This window comes from Crocodylus siamensis, chromosome 1 (assembly GCF_052110815.1).
Source record: "Crocodylus siamensis isolate JL-2025a chromosome 1, ASM5211081v1, whole genome shotgun sequence".
NCBI classification, from domain to species: Eukaryota; Metazoa; Chordata; order Crocodylia; family Crocodylidae; genus Crocodylus; species Crocodylus siamensis.
The window spans coordinates 19,132,267-19,148,583 of NC_143395.1; the positions used below are offsets into that span (position 1 = coordinate 19,132,267).

At 37.1% G+C, this 16,317-nt stretch overlaps 1 protein-coding gene across 7 annotated transcripts in view; it reads left to right on the plus strand.

Moving 5' to 3' along the window:
* The window catches only part of CYRIA (CYFIP related Rac1 interactor A), a 71,614-nt gene extending 56,396 nt beyond the window's left edge, over positions 1-15,218 (plus strand). For all 7 annotated transcript variants that reach the window (XM_090031837.1, XM_090031835.1, XM_090031839.1 and 4 more), the window contains 9 exons: positions 4,075-4,196; positions 5,242-5,347; positions 6,280-6,416; positions 6,514-6,591; positions 6,867-6,983; positions 7,078-7,157; positions 10,846-10,972; positions 11,704-11,774; positions 12,909-15,218. In XM_090031837.1, coding sequence (XP_089887963.1) covers positions 4,075-4,196; positions 5,242-5,347; positions 6,280-6,416; positions 6,514-6,591; positions 6,867-6,983; positions 7,078-7,157; positions 10,846-10,972; positions 11,704-11,774; positions 12,909-12,972 — 902 coding nt within the window. In that variant the 3' untranslated portion in view covers positions 12,973-15,218. The remainder of the gene's footprint in view (positions 1-4,074; positions 4,197-5,241; positions 5,348-6,279; positions 6,417-6,513; positions 6,592-6,866; positions 6,984-7,077; positions 7,158-10,845; positions 10,973-11,703; positions 11,775-12,908) is intronic.
* The last annotated feature ends 1,099 nt before the right edge of the window (positions 15,219-16,317 follow it).

Sequence of the window (16,317 nt, forward strand, 5' to 3'; positions counted from 1 at the left end):
CCACTATTTCTGTTGTAGAGGCCACTGGGACCCCATAGTAGATGTTATAAGTGACCTGTTCAAGGTACTTACATAGATATCTAATGGATTATTATTCCAGTAACTATTCAAAAATGCTGGGAGTAGAATGAAAAGGAACACAGCTATTTTTAAGGAGAATGTATTTTTTCACCAGTCATACCAATTATATACTATCCACCCTTTCTATAACCGTGTGCTGTTGGTGTTTATAGAATTTAAGATCAACAATAGCTAGATTCTTGAGATGTCTTGATTCAGGATTTACCAGTTGGCAATGCTGGCACTTAAACTACCTTTTATCAACAAGGGCCACTTGGAGCTGTGGAACTAGGGAAACAATGACTTGCCCTTTCTACTCTTAAAATGCATGCTTTTGGAATAACAGTAAATGTTGTGACTTTCCTCTGAAAATGCAAGAAAAATTCAAACTCTGTGCTCCAGATTTAGTGATTTATACTTCAGATGGTCTGAAGGTGAAAGTTTTACACACTAATAATTTGCACTAAAAGAATATTTAACTCTGTTTTCTTGTGTCTTAACACTTGTTCCCTCAGTTTAATGTTAGCTAACTGTTTGTGTGGATGTATTTTTATACCCACATATCCACCTATTTTCATTTTCTGTCACCATTGAGCTAGATTTCTGTTCACAGCAATATATTAGTAAAGCTGGTTGTAATGATTACTTTTATTTTCTTAGAGCTAAGGTCCTAAGATCCATTACAATGCATACTTCAACCTATTTGCAGTTGGGGAACAGGATCAGTCTATTACTGGCCACAGGCAAATATCCTGCCCTTGGAAGTTTCCTCCAGTTTTATCTGTCTCCCCGTAGCTGACAACTCAGACCTTTTTATTGCCGAGCTATTACTGCAGAAGTTTCCAAATTTAATTTCAAATTTCTGATTGACATTTTCGTTCATTAAGTTTCCAGTTCTCAGCTGTGGGCATTGGCTGTATGTATTTGGAAAGATTGTCCTTTCAACTCTGCTGTTCCTGAGAAGTTCACAGGTTTCAGGGAATAAATTAGGTCAAAAAAACTAGAAGTTAAAAAGAAAGGATCATCTCTCTCGTTTCACCCTTTATCACTGTCTTGTTGGAGTTTCTCTGTGCCACGGTGGGAATAGTTGCTTTTACAGTCCAGTTGGGCTCTGTTGCCTAAGTTTCTCTCCTGTGGCCAGGAAAGGACCCAGGCAAGAAGCACCATCCCCTTAAGATAAAACTACAGACAAAACTAGTTCTAACACAAGCAACTTTGCATTCTCCCATCTTTTTGATGGATTTTTTCCAGTAGGCAACATGTCATATAAAAAGTTGCACCAAAGTCCATGCAGCGTGGTTGGAGCTGAACTCTCTCTCTCCGTGGGCTGTGGATATAGAGGACTGTTAGTGGTGGTAGCTGCTGTCAAGGGCCTTCTCTGCTACCACCTCTATTACTGGCCTCCCAAAGATTCTTACTACTTTAACCCAGAGTGGGGTTTCCAGGGGAAGTATACATCCATCTGGCCTATGAAACTGCCATGCAGAGGAAGTGAAGCTTTTGAGGGGTCTGTCAGTTAACTCCAGCCTTTCATGGAACATCCTCACTGCACCCAAAAGGAGCCCATGCCAAGGGAAAAACACACCCTGTGTCCTAGACAAAAAGGTTCCTGCCTGTCGAAATATTCGGGGCACGATTACACACATCGGTTTCTCTCTGCATCTACTTTCCCTTTCATGCAGCATTATTGGGATACATTGCCGCTATAAAAAAAATTAAACTGACACCCTAGATGCACCGGGCTTGGGCAAAATTTGTGGTTAACTTAGTGCTATATTAAACAAGTGAAACATTGGATCTATAGCATGGTCTGCACTCCATTTGAGTGTATATGTGTTCCCTAGCAAAAAGATCCATTTTCTGTAATACAGTATTACCAGCTTATTCAAAGAAGCATAGTTTTGTACAAATTCTATTATGAAATGTTTGACTAAAGCAAAATTGCATTGTATTCCCATGGCTACTGGGGACTGCAGGTAAAAGCCCTAGGTCTCATTAATCTGGAAAATAGTGCAGTATGAGTCCAAACAGAAAATCGAGGGCTAGTTTGGGACATCATTTGCTATGTTTGGGCATTTTATGACTCTGATACCTTGAAAGGGGTGGAGCTATACACGACCTGGCCAGAAGGCTGGAATGATGGATAGCACTGTGTGCCATTCCCAACAATTTTGGAGTTTATTGGGTTGTGAATCACTTTTTCCCAGTGCTATCTATATTTAACCCCATTACTATTGAATGCAAAATGCACCATAGCGAGAGGAATTTGGGATGCAAGGCAGGGTCTCCTCCCTTCCAGGGCAATGCCCTTGTCACTGAGTAACACTCCTTGCTTATCTGTCCTCTTCCCCTCCCTCCCCACTAGTTTTGAGAATTCTTTGGGTGTGCTCATTGATTCCAATAATTACATCTTAATATATTTCTCAGTTCTATTTAGACCAGATCCCCACCCCCAACCATAATTTCCCTTCTGGCTGCGCAGTGGCTCAGTTTCAGCAGAAGGAGTAGGAGGTGCCCTTGGTCCTGCATAGCCCATGTTTGGTGGTTAGGCTATTATGTTGGGGAGAAGATAGATGCGAGTTCAAACTCCTTCTGGCTAAGTCAAGGACCTGGTCTTTCCACTGTCTCTGCAAATGCCTTAATAACTAAAGCTAAACTGAAAAAGCAGGAGGGTCCCCCTATTCCATCAAACATCTGTTTTTTAGCGTGACCAATGGTAAGGGGACTTTTCACAGAGTGAAGTGCTTTCTCAGTTGGGATAGGATTGTCAAGAGAGTGTAAGTGGCCATAACCATTCCTTTTTGCACATAATCAGGAGGATGAGTTTGGTAATGTAGGTGGAAATAGGATCTAAAATCCACATAAGTGCCACAAAGTGTTTCTTCTGCTCCTACATTTAGTCACATAACTAGCACTTAATGCTGCAATAGGGTTTGGGCCATGTTCTTGACAGCTGTGACAGTATTAATCTCCAAAGTAAATCCAAGAAATATTGGTGCTTATTGTTATGCATCAAGGTCTTGTCGTAACACTAACAGTCTTTGGAAAAAGAAGTGCTCTCTTATACATAAATATGGCTAGTGGTCACTAATACACAAATTAATCAACCGCTACAGTGTTGAGCATCTTGTCTCTAGCAAAGCCATTTTTATCAAAGGTCTTCTCCATGCTTTGGTGCCCATAAGAAAATGGAGGATATATAATACCTTGTCTTGTATGCGTATATTCAAGGGATAGTCCTGCTTCCTACCCTGGAGTCACACTGCAGTGAAAATCCCATTGTAATTGATCTATGGACCTTAGCATAAGGATGAATAGGAAAAATGATCGGTGCTTGCTTGAAAATATCCTGTCTTTGAAAAGTAAGGTCCACAGGTCAAGCCCACCCTGAAAAAAAAACTGATCATTCAAAGATCACTGTTTTGTTAGGAGGAATTATCCATGGTTTCCGTTAGAAGAAATGGGTCTTTTTAACACAGTCTGTAGTATAGGAGCATAAAAGTATTATCATGGATATGAAAGTTGCCTCAACTAGAGGAAACTTCAGGGGGAAGGATATTTGTCTGCCACCAGTGACTGACAGCTGTTTCCAAGCAGTTTACGGACCTTGTCACTCAAAAAGGAAAATTTCAGTTAAGCACTGATAAATTGTCCAATTCTAATACTTATTTATCTGCCTCTAAAAATGCTTCTAATATTATTTCATAATTCACTTTTGACTGAACAGAATTGGCAGAATTAAGCAAAGACTGCAGATCTGGTCCAGTGCCCCCCAAAATTAATGAAAATTCAGCCCCTTCAGATAAAAGTATGTTAGTTATCTTTCTTTGATACAAATAAGCATTGTTTTCTTAGAAATAAGCACAGTTAGGTGGGTGAGAATGAAACTGGGATTGGGTTGTATATAATCCAATTGAAGTTAATGTTCATAAATAAAGCTGAGTAGTGTTGACATTAATATCTGATTTATACTCTAACATTGTGCATGTCTTGTTTTGTTTGCTCTATTCTTAGATGCACAGCCTACAGATGGAGAAAGGGAAGTATGGAATCAAATCAGTGCAGTTTTACAGGATTCTGAAAGCATGCTTGCTGACCTTCAGTCTTACAAAGGAGCTGGACAAGAAATTAGAGAAGTATGTTAATGTTGCTATGACAGTTCTCTTGTGGGGGGGGGTGGGGGGAGTAATAGTCTACATAATTTCGTATTATGATTCTGTATGCCAAGCACAATCGCCAAGCAGTGTATATGAAAAGTACCCAGTAAAACAAATGACAAATAAGTATCATTGCATTTAGAACTAAATTACAGCTTCAGATTATTCATTGATGATAGGCAGAGAGCTTTGATGTTTTATTAATACAACTTAATATTACTACAATTAAGTACTTGGAACCAGGAGAAACACATTTTTTTTACTTTTATGTAAAATAAAACAGCATGGAAAATGTTAATGGGTATCAGACATTCTAAATATTAAAAATAAAAAATAGTTATACGTACAAGACATTTGCATGAGAGATCTACACTGTCAATAGAATTCTGTATATGGGTAGCTGCTTTGATTTCTGAACTGTATCTTATGATTTAGTCTAATTTTAACCTTCTTTTAACTGTAAGCTACCTACCAAGGTAGGAAAGCCTCCAACAACCTCAAGACTATTGCTGAGGTGAAAAGTTGATTACTTAAGTCTGCTTCTTTTGTAATAGCAGACAAAACTCTCCTTTACAAAAATAATGATGATGTTGATTTAGCTATCATCTTATTTTTGTGGCCAAGGGTAGCAAAAGCTGCCTTCCTCAAAACCCTTACATAGATATTTAAACCTAGATGATAGTTGTAAACTGCATTTTGAATAAGGACTCTTAAAAAAATAAATAAAAGCAAAATCTTCTAGGACCACACCTAAAAGTTCGTAACTAAAAGAAGCTTTAAAAAATGTTTAATTGACTCAACTTTATTTTTCTGCATAATATAAGGGGGTTTTTTCTTTGTTTATCTTTCAACAATTCTTTTAAGGGTGTTTTTGGTAGTGCTGCTTATTATGTTATTCAAGAAAATTATTTTATTTTTAACACTACCTTATAAGAAAATCTTATTCTAGTCATTCATAGGCTCACCGAGCTTGGTTCTTTATTCTAGTGTCACACCAATGTTTACAGTAATATTGTCATTTCAGGCAATACAAAATCCAAATGATATTCAACTTCAAGAAAAAGCATGGAATTCAGTATGCCCTCTGGTTGTGAGGCTAAAGAGGTTTTATGAGTTTTCACTTAGACTAGGTAAGCTTGTATATTTGTTTTACTTCATTGTTTTTATATGCAAATGTACAAAGATTATTTGAAAAGCTAACAGTAGAGTAATAAAACATAGTGCCAATGATTTGCCTACAATACCTGAATTTCTGTCTCTGAAGTCAGTAGACTGTCTAGGTTACATGATCTGAACTTTTTCTGATTTAAAATCTTGAAAACAATCTACCCTGAAGCCATGTGCTAGCAGTGTGATTCCAGGCAGTCCTCAAGTATACCTACTCTCAGGACAGGTGAATTCCTTGATTTAAGCAGTGGTCTCTAGAAAGAGCAGTACCCTTTGTAACTCATAGCACTTTGCAGAAAGCACTATGAGTTGCAACAATTCCCCAGACCCACCAAAAGGTTGCTTTTGGGTCTGAGAGTTGGCGATTCAGTGTCATGAAAAAGCCGTTCCTCAGTGCATCTGCACAGTAAAGACTGCTTAGTCAGTGTCTTGTGTAGACGCAGGCACTGAGAAGGGATTTAATAGTAGTCTTCACCTACCTGAAGGGTGGTTCCAGAGCAAATGGAGCTGTACTATTCTCAGTGGTGGCAGATGACAGAATAAGGTGCAGTAGTCGCAAGTTGCAGCAAGGAAGGTTTAGATTAGATATTAGGAAAAAAATTTCAACAGGAAGGTAGTAAAGCACTAAATCTGGATACCCAGAGAGGTTATGGAATCTCCGTCCTTTTAGCTTTTTAAGACCTGGATAGACAAAGCCTTGGCTGGGATGATATAGTTGGCGCCTGGCCTGTTTTGAGCAGGTGGTTGGACTAGATGACCTCCAGAGGTCCTTTCCAACCTTAATTTTCTGTGATTCTATGAGTACCAGTGTCATGACACATCAAGACTGAATTTAGTTTTTTGCTAATGAAGGAGATGTGATTAGTAAATTATTGTTTTTTATATATGCATTTAGAAAAAGCTCTGCAGAGCTTATTGGAGTCCTTGACCTGTCCACCCTATACCCCAACTCAGCACTTGGAGCGAGAGCAGGCTTTAGCTAAAGAATTTGCAGAAATCTTACATTTTACACTCCGTTTTGATGAACTGAAGGTTAGATGTATATTTTTTAAATATTTTAAAATACATTGAGGTATTTTCTTAAAGTTTGAAATGCTGAAAACTGAGTTTCCTATTTTATTGCACAAAGATGAGAAACCCAGCAATTCAAAATGACTTCAGTTATTATAGGAGGACGATAAGTCGCAACAGAATAAACAATATGCATGTAAGTAAATGTAACTTAAATCTTTTTATTTACATTCTGAAGTTCTTAACGTGCATTCCCACTACTTGCAGTAATATATTTTTGCGTTGATTTACAGCCAGTAATTACTTTTTATGTGGGTAAGGTTATCATCATGTGATACAGACCATTAATTTGGTGACACTATTTTGTGAATAACTCCATACTGATATAAGCATGAACTTACTGTTTGTAGCTGCACATAGGTTTTGAAAGGAGGGCTATTTATTAACTATTTTTCCCTGTATTTTTATCAGCTAGATATTGAGAATGAAGTTAACAATGAAATGGCCAACAGAATGTCTCTATTTTATGCAGAAGCCACCCCAATGCTGAAAACACTCAGCAACGCAACAACCCATTTTGTATCGGAAGTAAGTGATAAGAATGTTTGCTTTGTCCTTTTCTTTCTACATTTTAATTGTTTGTTAAATCAGTCTCTACAATGGACATCTTTATCCTTTCCAGAACAAGACCCTACCTATTGAAAATACAACTGACTGTTTAAGTACCATGGCTAGTGTATGCAAAGTCATGTTGGAAACACCGTAAGTAAAGGTTAAATAATGTTATTTGTTTATGTTCAAATTCTTACTGTCATCTCTTTTAGTAGTTGCCTGGATAGTCTGCAAAATCTGATCATCAAATTAATCTTCCAGTTTACTGGGTTTTTTATGTATCCTGATTAGTATATAGGTATATAGCAATACTAAATATATTAGTATATAGGTAGCTATGTTTTCTATGTTATCAATTTGATTAATTTTAAAAAGTCAACTGCACATTTTTGCTCTGCCTAAGCCTATGATACATCTACATTTAAACACAAATGTAGTATCAGTCAAGTATGTAGGCTTAAGAGTGACTTTTAACAAGTTTACTTTTGCACATATTCTCAATGGCTTTGTAGAGAGCAGACTTATTTCTAGAGCATCCAAAATGAAGTATGAGTAAAATCAGAATCTTTGATATTGGAAAGTAAATATTTCAGTCTAAGTTGTCGTTTAATGGAGAACCAGTGGAAGGAATGTGTGCATTTTGTTTGTTTCTGCAAATGCTGGTATTTCATTTTATTCCTTGATTAGGAAATGTTGAAGTTCATTTTGAGATACTGAGTTGATAGATGCCAGTAGCCTGCAATAACTTCTCAGCTGTTATAGCGATATTGCTTCACTGCAGTTTTTAAATAGATGGGGGAGATGGAATGGCAAAACACTAAAATACTCATCTGTTGAGTGCTGTGACCACAGCTTATAAGACTGACAATCCTCTCTTACTTTCTACTTTTCACTCTGTGTCCACCTGCTACGTCTCACTTTTACAAGACACTAGGCTCTTGAGGTTCCTTGAGTACTTTTTTCTTTTCTTGTATTTATAAGTTTATGAGGAGATGGGACTTAATTCTTGAGTGCTACAGTAAAACAAATTTAAGTTGTTAATAACTCCATTGATGAACATCAGGCTATAACAATAACTGACTTCTTTGTAAGCACAGACCCCACTGTGTTTTAAAAGGACTAGATGTTAAAAAAAAGTGTTGTCAAAATGAATCCCTATAATATTTCTACAAGACACTAATTTAGCATTTTATACATAAATGGAGAAAGAAGCAGCAGATTTCTAATGCTGTTCAGACCGCTGACATCACAGCTGAAAATTACACTTCTTAATTTGTATATTTATCTAACAAGATCACAAGGAAGGTGTATTAAACACACTGTACTGGAGTAATTTCTCCCCTCCGCCCTTTTACCTCAACTGCTTGTTTTTTAATTCCTGTAGAACAGGGATGGCCGACCCACAACTCCAGAGCCATATGCGGCTCTTCAGAAGTTAAAATATGTGTCTCTTTGAATCTTTGCATGAGCACCTGGTGACCAACTTGCATAGCTATTATGTCATGTCACGTGATGCGACTGCTCACAGCAAGTACATTACTCAGTTTGGACTTGGAAATTTGGACTCTGGAGCCGCAGGTTGGCCACCCCTGGTGTAGAAGGGAATGTTGCATGACTATAAATATATGTAGATTGTATATAGTCTTGTGCAATGAAGGAGACTGTGGGCATGTTTACACATGCTATTAAGGTGAAGCAATAAACTCTGGCATTTATCATGCTGGAGTTTACTCCTCCTGGGTACTGCACTTACGTGTACACCTGGGACTGCAGCATGTTAATCCAGGTCGAAGCAGCCCTGACTGTCAGGGAGCCCAAGGAGTGAGTCTGCTGGCCCAGGGCTGCTCCAACCCAGCTCAACATACTGTGGAAGGTCTGGCTCGGCCACGAGGGTGCTCCACTGCAGAACTAACCAGCAGGCAGCCCCTCACTAAAGCACCCTCCTGCCCCAGCCAGCCCCATTAGCATCTACATGTATGCTGCTGTGTAGTTGATTAGTTTCCTGCAGCCTAATAGGGGTGCATATATAGACGCAAGAGGTTCCTGCAGAGCTAATTAGCCTCCAGTAACCATCTCATGTAGACATGACTGTGTTGATTTTTTTTGGTGCAGTTGTACCCTAAATGAGGGGCCAACAACTTTTTCAAATCCTGGGTTGTAACAGCCCTGCATTAGGGCTAGACAAGTGCCTAACTTCAGCTCTGTATCTTAAATCTTTAATGATATTAGTAAATAGTATGGGCAGGTAAGTTTGTCTCTGGGCAGACAGGTTTAAATTTTGAAGAGACATAATTTTGGAGAGTCTATCTCAACACCTTTTAGAGACCTCATTCCATGAAAGGCTGAGCAGCATCTCCATTTAGTTGATGCATACACAAAATATGATGCTTTCAAAATCAGTTGTAACTTGTCAAAATTCAGATCTGTGGATTTGAGGAAAAGAACTGTACAGTTAAGGAAAACCTAAAATATTTTGCAGAATGGCTAATGGGTATGATAATTGCTCATTATAGAGGCGGCTATAAAATTTCAGCAATCTCAGTATTTTTATTTTTTGTGTGATTGCTGATCATTCTCCAGGGAGGGCATGCCTTACCTTTTGTTATTTGGTTTATTCTTAGATTGCAAGTTTATCCTGGGATCAAAGGGTAATCTGTTTTCTTGGTATACTTTCTTCTTTATCATTGATTTTGGTTGGAAGTAGATTTAGACTGATTCAAATCACTTTGGAAAATATTGCCCTAAAACATTTATAGGGCAAGAAGATTTTAGAACATGCTTAACATATTTACAATTTTAAAATTTATAAGAGAGCTGCGTGAACATCACAAATTCCAAATAAATGATCATAACCTGTTCTTGGTCATTCTATTTTACTGGAGTAATTAAATTTAAAAAAAAAACAGTATGGGAACACTGGGTAAGCAGAAGAGTTAAAGTATAATTTCTAATTTGGGTGGTTGTTTAAAAAATGAATTTTGGTGAATTTTGATTGCATTGTTAGTGGACTTAGTTTCAATGCAAAAGTAGTTGATGACAACAGAGGAGTTTATTTTGAACCTTTTAATATAGAAGTTCCTGGTGAGGAAAATAGTATTCATTGCTTTCTTAGGCTTGTTCCCAGCTTAATTCCTTTCTTGCACTTGTTAATAATTTCAAGGAGGACAGCTGATAGCAGCAGTCTTTATTTGACCATCCACACATAGTAAGCTACCACTGAACAGGTAAATCAAATCTTGTTTGAAGTGTCACCTTTTCAACACTAACAACTTAATCAAAGAGAAGATTTTCTTTTGCTTTCCATTGTTTCCATAGTAAGAATAGATAAAGAGCATTGTGTATCTTTTTATATTTCATCTTGTGCACCAGCTGTCAGTAAAATGTGCGGCTTGATGGAAGAGATAATCTGACTTGTGAAAGGGTGTTGGAAGAAGGCATACTGTACCTTCAGTTGTTCTCAGATGTAGTCATTTTACATTATCAAGGTGATTAATTCAGTGATCACTACTGGTTTTGGTTTCTTCTAAGACGTAACTTACACTTTTTAACCTGTATTCTACAATGTTTCAGAGGCGTTAACAGAGCACTTTGCATCATGACAAGTGGCAGTACAGTAGTAGATGTGTCACAACCAGCTTGCAGCTGTGACAGCTATTTTCACTTTCTCACCTTTTCCCTTTCCCCTGTTGTTGTGCCCAACCCCAGTTGCACTGTTGCAATATTTCCTGCCGCATGTAAGGTACTATGAGAGCAAAAAAATTCTAATGAAACATGACAGATTTCTTCACTGAAGTGTCACTCAAGCTTTGAGTTTGTTTTTGTTGTTTTTTTTTCCCAGAGAATACAGAAGTAGGTTCACCAATGAGGAGACCCTGTTGTTCTGCATGAGAGTAATGGTGGGAGTTATTATTCTCTATGATCATGTCCATCCTGTGGGAGCTTTCTCCAAAACATCAAAGATTGATGTAAGAACAATTTTAAGAAGAAAAACTTACGTTTGACATTGTTAGATTAGCAAATACTTGTTCATACTTTTCTTCAATAGAAGACTATCCTTTCATAGAAAGTAGAGTTTTGCTTCCATTGGCGACGTTCAGAATTCCCTGTTGCCTGTATGCTTTTTTGTGTATTGGTTTGATCACTATTAAAACCAGCTCCTTCAATTTATAAATTTTACTTGATACAGGTGTTCCTTTGTTGTCTTCAAGCTCATTCTCTTACTCTGACAACTGTTTGTTATATTAAAAAAGTGTGGGCCATTTGCATTCTCAGTAAGCAGAGACAAGAAATGGAGGTCAATATTTAAATATGTGCTGTACTAAAAATGTCAGTTACATTGCTATTAGAGATGCTTCTTTTTTTTTACAAACATAGCTATTTTTACCTAAAGTCAAAGTTGGTTTCCACCATTTTGTTTAACTTCCGTGTTTTTGACGATTGAAATCTAATTTAACTTATTTGAGGTTCGTTTATAATGCCATATCTGCAAATAACTACCAAAAATAGAATTAATTTACTTAAGCTATGTCCTTGCCTCAAAAACATTCAATCTGAGCCAGAATGCTGAATGTTAGTTAGTGCTAACAGTACACTGAGGAACTTGAAATGAAGTGGACTTGATTTGATAAAGTTTCCCCATTTTTAGATAATGCAGATTGTATATTGTTAGTATATAATCATGTGCTTTTCCTCCCAGATGAAAGGATACATAAAAGTTTTAAAGGAACAGCCTCCTGACACAGTTGAAGGCCTTCTGAATGCCCTCAGGTATGTACAAGGGTAGACTGTTGTTAAGGGAGGAAGATAAAGGCATTTTCCATTTAGGGAAATATTTTCTCATATTAAAACATCTTTCCTTTTAAAGTTTTGTAGTCCCCAGTCAGTATGCTACTCCTTTAAAACTCTGGCTATAGTGTTTTCCGTTGCAGAGTCGCTGCCATTTTCATAATTGCAAAATCAAGCTCAGGGGCTTCAGAAATTAAAATATGCACAATGCAGCTTTGTATTTTTAGCTAATAAATATGAACTTAGGTGCCTAAGTAGTGGAGTAGTTAGGTGGGGTCACATGGATCACCTACTTGTACTTGAACATCTAAATTGCATATGTATTTAACTTCCAGTGTATGGGTCCTTTTTTTGATATCCCCTGTTCGTCTCAGTTCCGTAGAATAAAGATTAAATAAATTATTACCCATCTTGGCATGTGTAAAGTTTAATCATAATATAAGTAGAGAAAAGGTTGGGCTTGTGGTCCAGAGTGATCAGCTTTGAAGGGAGGGGGAGGCCTAAATTCAGTTCTATCCTTTGCCACAGACTTGTATGACCTGGGACAAGCCTCCTAAAAGAAATACCAGCTCAGGTGAAATCAGTGGGAATACTGCCATTACCTTAAGTAGGACTAGGATTCCAGCACCTGCTCCTCCTCCATGAATTGGGAATGTTTTCCTATTGGACAGGAATGTTTTAATGATCAATACATTTGAATAGAAAGGGCACATACCCAGCGATAAGAGGGTACAGGATTACATTCCTGTCTTTAGATAGAAGGTAGCAACTGAGGACAAATGTTTGAAGACCTCTCAAACAGGAGAATGTGTATTGTTTGATTGAAGCATACTTTGTTGAGGTGAAATAATTAAATGGTAATAACAACACTGGCTGTTCTCTGTAAAAGAGGTAAGATTAATCATATAGTAGTTATATTGTGCCTTTGGAATTCCATTTTCAGGAGGGGCAATTTGTTTCTTCTTGGAAGCTGAGGGAAGCATGTTTAATTTAGGCACATTTAGTAAATTCAAGAATAAATATAAAACTTCAATTTACAGAGCAGTGAAAAGTTCTGAGGTTGTGAAATTCCTATTTTTATGTGCATCATGTTCACCTTTCTGTTATAACTCCTAGGTTCACTACAAGACACCTGAATGATGAATCAACTTCAAAACAAATTCGAGCCATGCTTCAGTAGTACCCTCTGGGACAAGTGTGAATGTGTGTATTGATCACAGAAGATGTGTATGTTTACATAATTTAATACAGATTGATGTTAATACTTGTGTGTATTTACATAACCATTTTCTTCAGATCACTGAAATATATGAAACCTTATTCATAACCAGACTGCTTTATTATAGCACAACTATACTTTACAGGCTAGCCTTATCTCTTGACATTAAAATATTTTTTTTTACCAAGAAACTTCATCAACATCTATAACAATATGTGTTTCTTTCAGTCCTTAAATGCATCTCTTTCACAAAAGTAAACAGTAGTAACAACAAAATGGAGGTCAAATAGACTAATCTTTCAGTTACCATAAAAGTGAATCCTTGAAGGTGAAATTTAATATAAATGAAAATAAAATTGAAATATTGTGCTTAATAACATGCACAAGTTCAGTTGCCAGTTATTTTTAAATACAGTTTTCACTTCTCTCTTATGGCTTACGGTAATTTGAATATTCACACATAGGTATGGAAGAGAACTTGTTTTGTATTAGGAAGAAGGGAATGGTCATATAGTTCGTAATGGTCCTTGGCTAGCTGACTGAATCAAACAAATTTCTTTTGCAGGAGAGAGCATTTTGCCTCCTTGGTTTATTAGGTTGTCCCTTCTGTTCCACAATTGATAAATATCTTATTTCAGGCTCTATTTATGTACATATCAAATGCAGTTCAGGAGCATAACTGGATTTTGATAACTTGTTCAAGTGTAGTAGTCGAAGAGAAGAAAAAATAAAAAACCCCTCCTAGCCCCAATGTTTTACATCTTAGAATATAAGGAGGACGTGTTAATTTTGTCTGTACTAGAAAAGATTTGTCAAATCTTAGCTAAATCAGCAAAGTCTCCTAATGGCGACAAGGCTTAAACTAGCAAAAGGCCTTATTTTTTTTTTTGCTGGTATAAGTATGTTGTATAGAATTATACTCCTCACTAACCTTATTGCATTTGCAAATGTTTTGAGTGTAGACCTAGTGTCATCAGAATGGGAGAGCTTGACTTCCTTTGGGACTTGAGCTACTTTTTAAATATACCATCAAGTTTCTTATAGTATTGTTTATCAACTGACATCATGTGAAAACTAGGAATTAAAATTTTGACAGCAAATGCTGCACCATTGCTACTTAAGTGTAGGAAAATCTAAATAGACTACAGACCATTCATTAGATTTTGCCCATCAGGCCTGGTTACTTTCCGTTGTACTTCAATTGTGACTGACAAGCAAGAAGTTTTCTCTCACTTACTCAGTTCCCAGTTGACTTTTTTTTTTTTCAATCAAAAATAATTAAAATCTTTTGCTGAAACCAGCAAAGCAGCCTTTTTGGCATGTCTTCTGAGTGATCTGCAGCCACTGTAAATATTGTCGTGTGGCAATTGCATTTTCAATAATGCATGTTCTAAATTGTTTGTGTACTTAGCTTGCATTTGTGCACACAAATTCAAATTTATGTACACAGATAAGGATTTGTGTATACATGTACACATGTTCCTACATCAGCTGATGTGCATTTACTGGAGTTTTCTTGCATGTACTTTTGAAAACTTGGCCCTTAATATTTTGGATGTGTAACATGGTGCACTGCTACAAAGCTATTTATCAAAGTCAGTCTCTAAGCACTGTTTAGGTTATAAGCTGTAGTGGGGATTGCCTCCTCCTTTGTTTGCACGATATTTAGCAGTATGAGGTCTCAATTCTGGTTGGGGCCTGTAGTAACTAATGTAGTGTGTATATATAAACAATGCTTCTGACTGTACAGTATAACTACAGCTGCAGAGTACTGTCATCAGAAACCAAATCTGAACTTGGGTATATGGGAAATAGTTTTGTTTTTCCTGGATGCAGTGATCTCCCACAATGTGTTTAAAAACAGCGAATTTCTAATGTTTGGGGTATTTATTGAATGTACTTGAAAAACTAGTTTCCCCATTGCCACTTAAGCTTAGGAAAATCTAAATAGACTACAGAGCATTCCATGGATTTAGTAGATTTTTATTTTTTAACTTTCCTTCCAAACATATTGGCAAGTATTAATTTTAACTTTTTTATGAACCTAGAGGAGAGCTCTTTGCCACCTGTATAATAAAAGTATGAACCTGAAAGCATACTGCAAGTTGTCATGTGTTCTTTGAAGCTGTAACTGCATTTGTTGGACTGATACAGTGTTTTTGTACAGAAATTTGTTTGAAATAATAAAGAAGTTTGGTACATTTTAAGTATGTGGATTGTCATAGCTTATATGTTGGGTAATAAAAAAATCTTGTATAAAGGGATCTGGCTTTCAGCTACACCCAGGATTACTAGATTTAGCAAATTTATGAACGTGTTTCTCCCTTTTATATGAGTTATAATATTGCACTTACTTATCATTAATAGACCCCTGAACATCTCTGCTGTTGAAATCACTTGAGTTCAGCCTTATTTTTCACAGTGCCCTCAGATAAGTCAGGTGTTAACTATAATGATATATCTTTCTGTATACTGATCAGTACACAAAAAAGGCCTCTAGATATTTATTACCTTATACTTACTGGATTTTAAACTGCTTTACATTTATCACTGCTTGTATTATAAGAAAAAATGGATGGCAATATCCTGTCAAGCATTGTAGAATCTAAAACCACTTGCCATGGAGGCAGGTTCAAATATTTAATCAAATTAATTTATTTTTGAGGTGCTTCTTAGAGGCCCTCACCAAAGATCAGGCAGGATCAGAGTCCATTGCTCTAGCCACTGTGTGTGCACTTTTAATTTTCCAAGTTAATTATAGGATATTTGCAGCATCCGGGCTGCATGTTCAGTCTATTAAGATGACTAAATACCTCCTTCAACCTCCCAACTTTTGGGCATGATTGATAGATATGTCACGGTAAAAGCAGGAACGCATAGGGGAGAAATGTATAGTGCAGGAATATATCACTATCAAAGGCCATTTTCAAGTGCTTAATCCTGTTTGTATTCCACTGTTAAGTTCCCCCTTGTGTCTAAGACTGAAGGTTTGTTTTACCAACTGTATTTTTACCACTTAATCTATGGATGTGTCTGTGATGGGACCTGTGTCTACGAAGGTGGCCATGGCACTCCTTGAGCTACACCAATCATGCCGCAACACTCTGTTCTCCCAGGCTGCCGCCTTGTCTTCACATGCCATGCTTTTTGATGATATCAGTATGGGGAGTCTACCCTCAGTGGGCTGCCTTAGTCTAGCCCAGTCCTTTGGTTCAGGTCCCTGAGCAAGGCATTGTTCTTTATGCCTGGTTTCAGCTCTTCCACTTACTTGCTTGCGCACTCTTGCTGCGCACTCTCTCTCTCTTT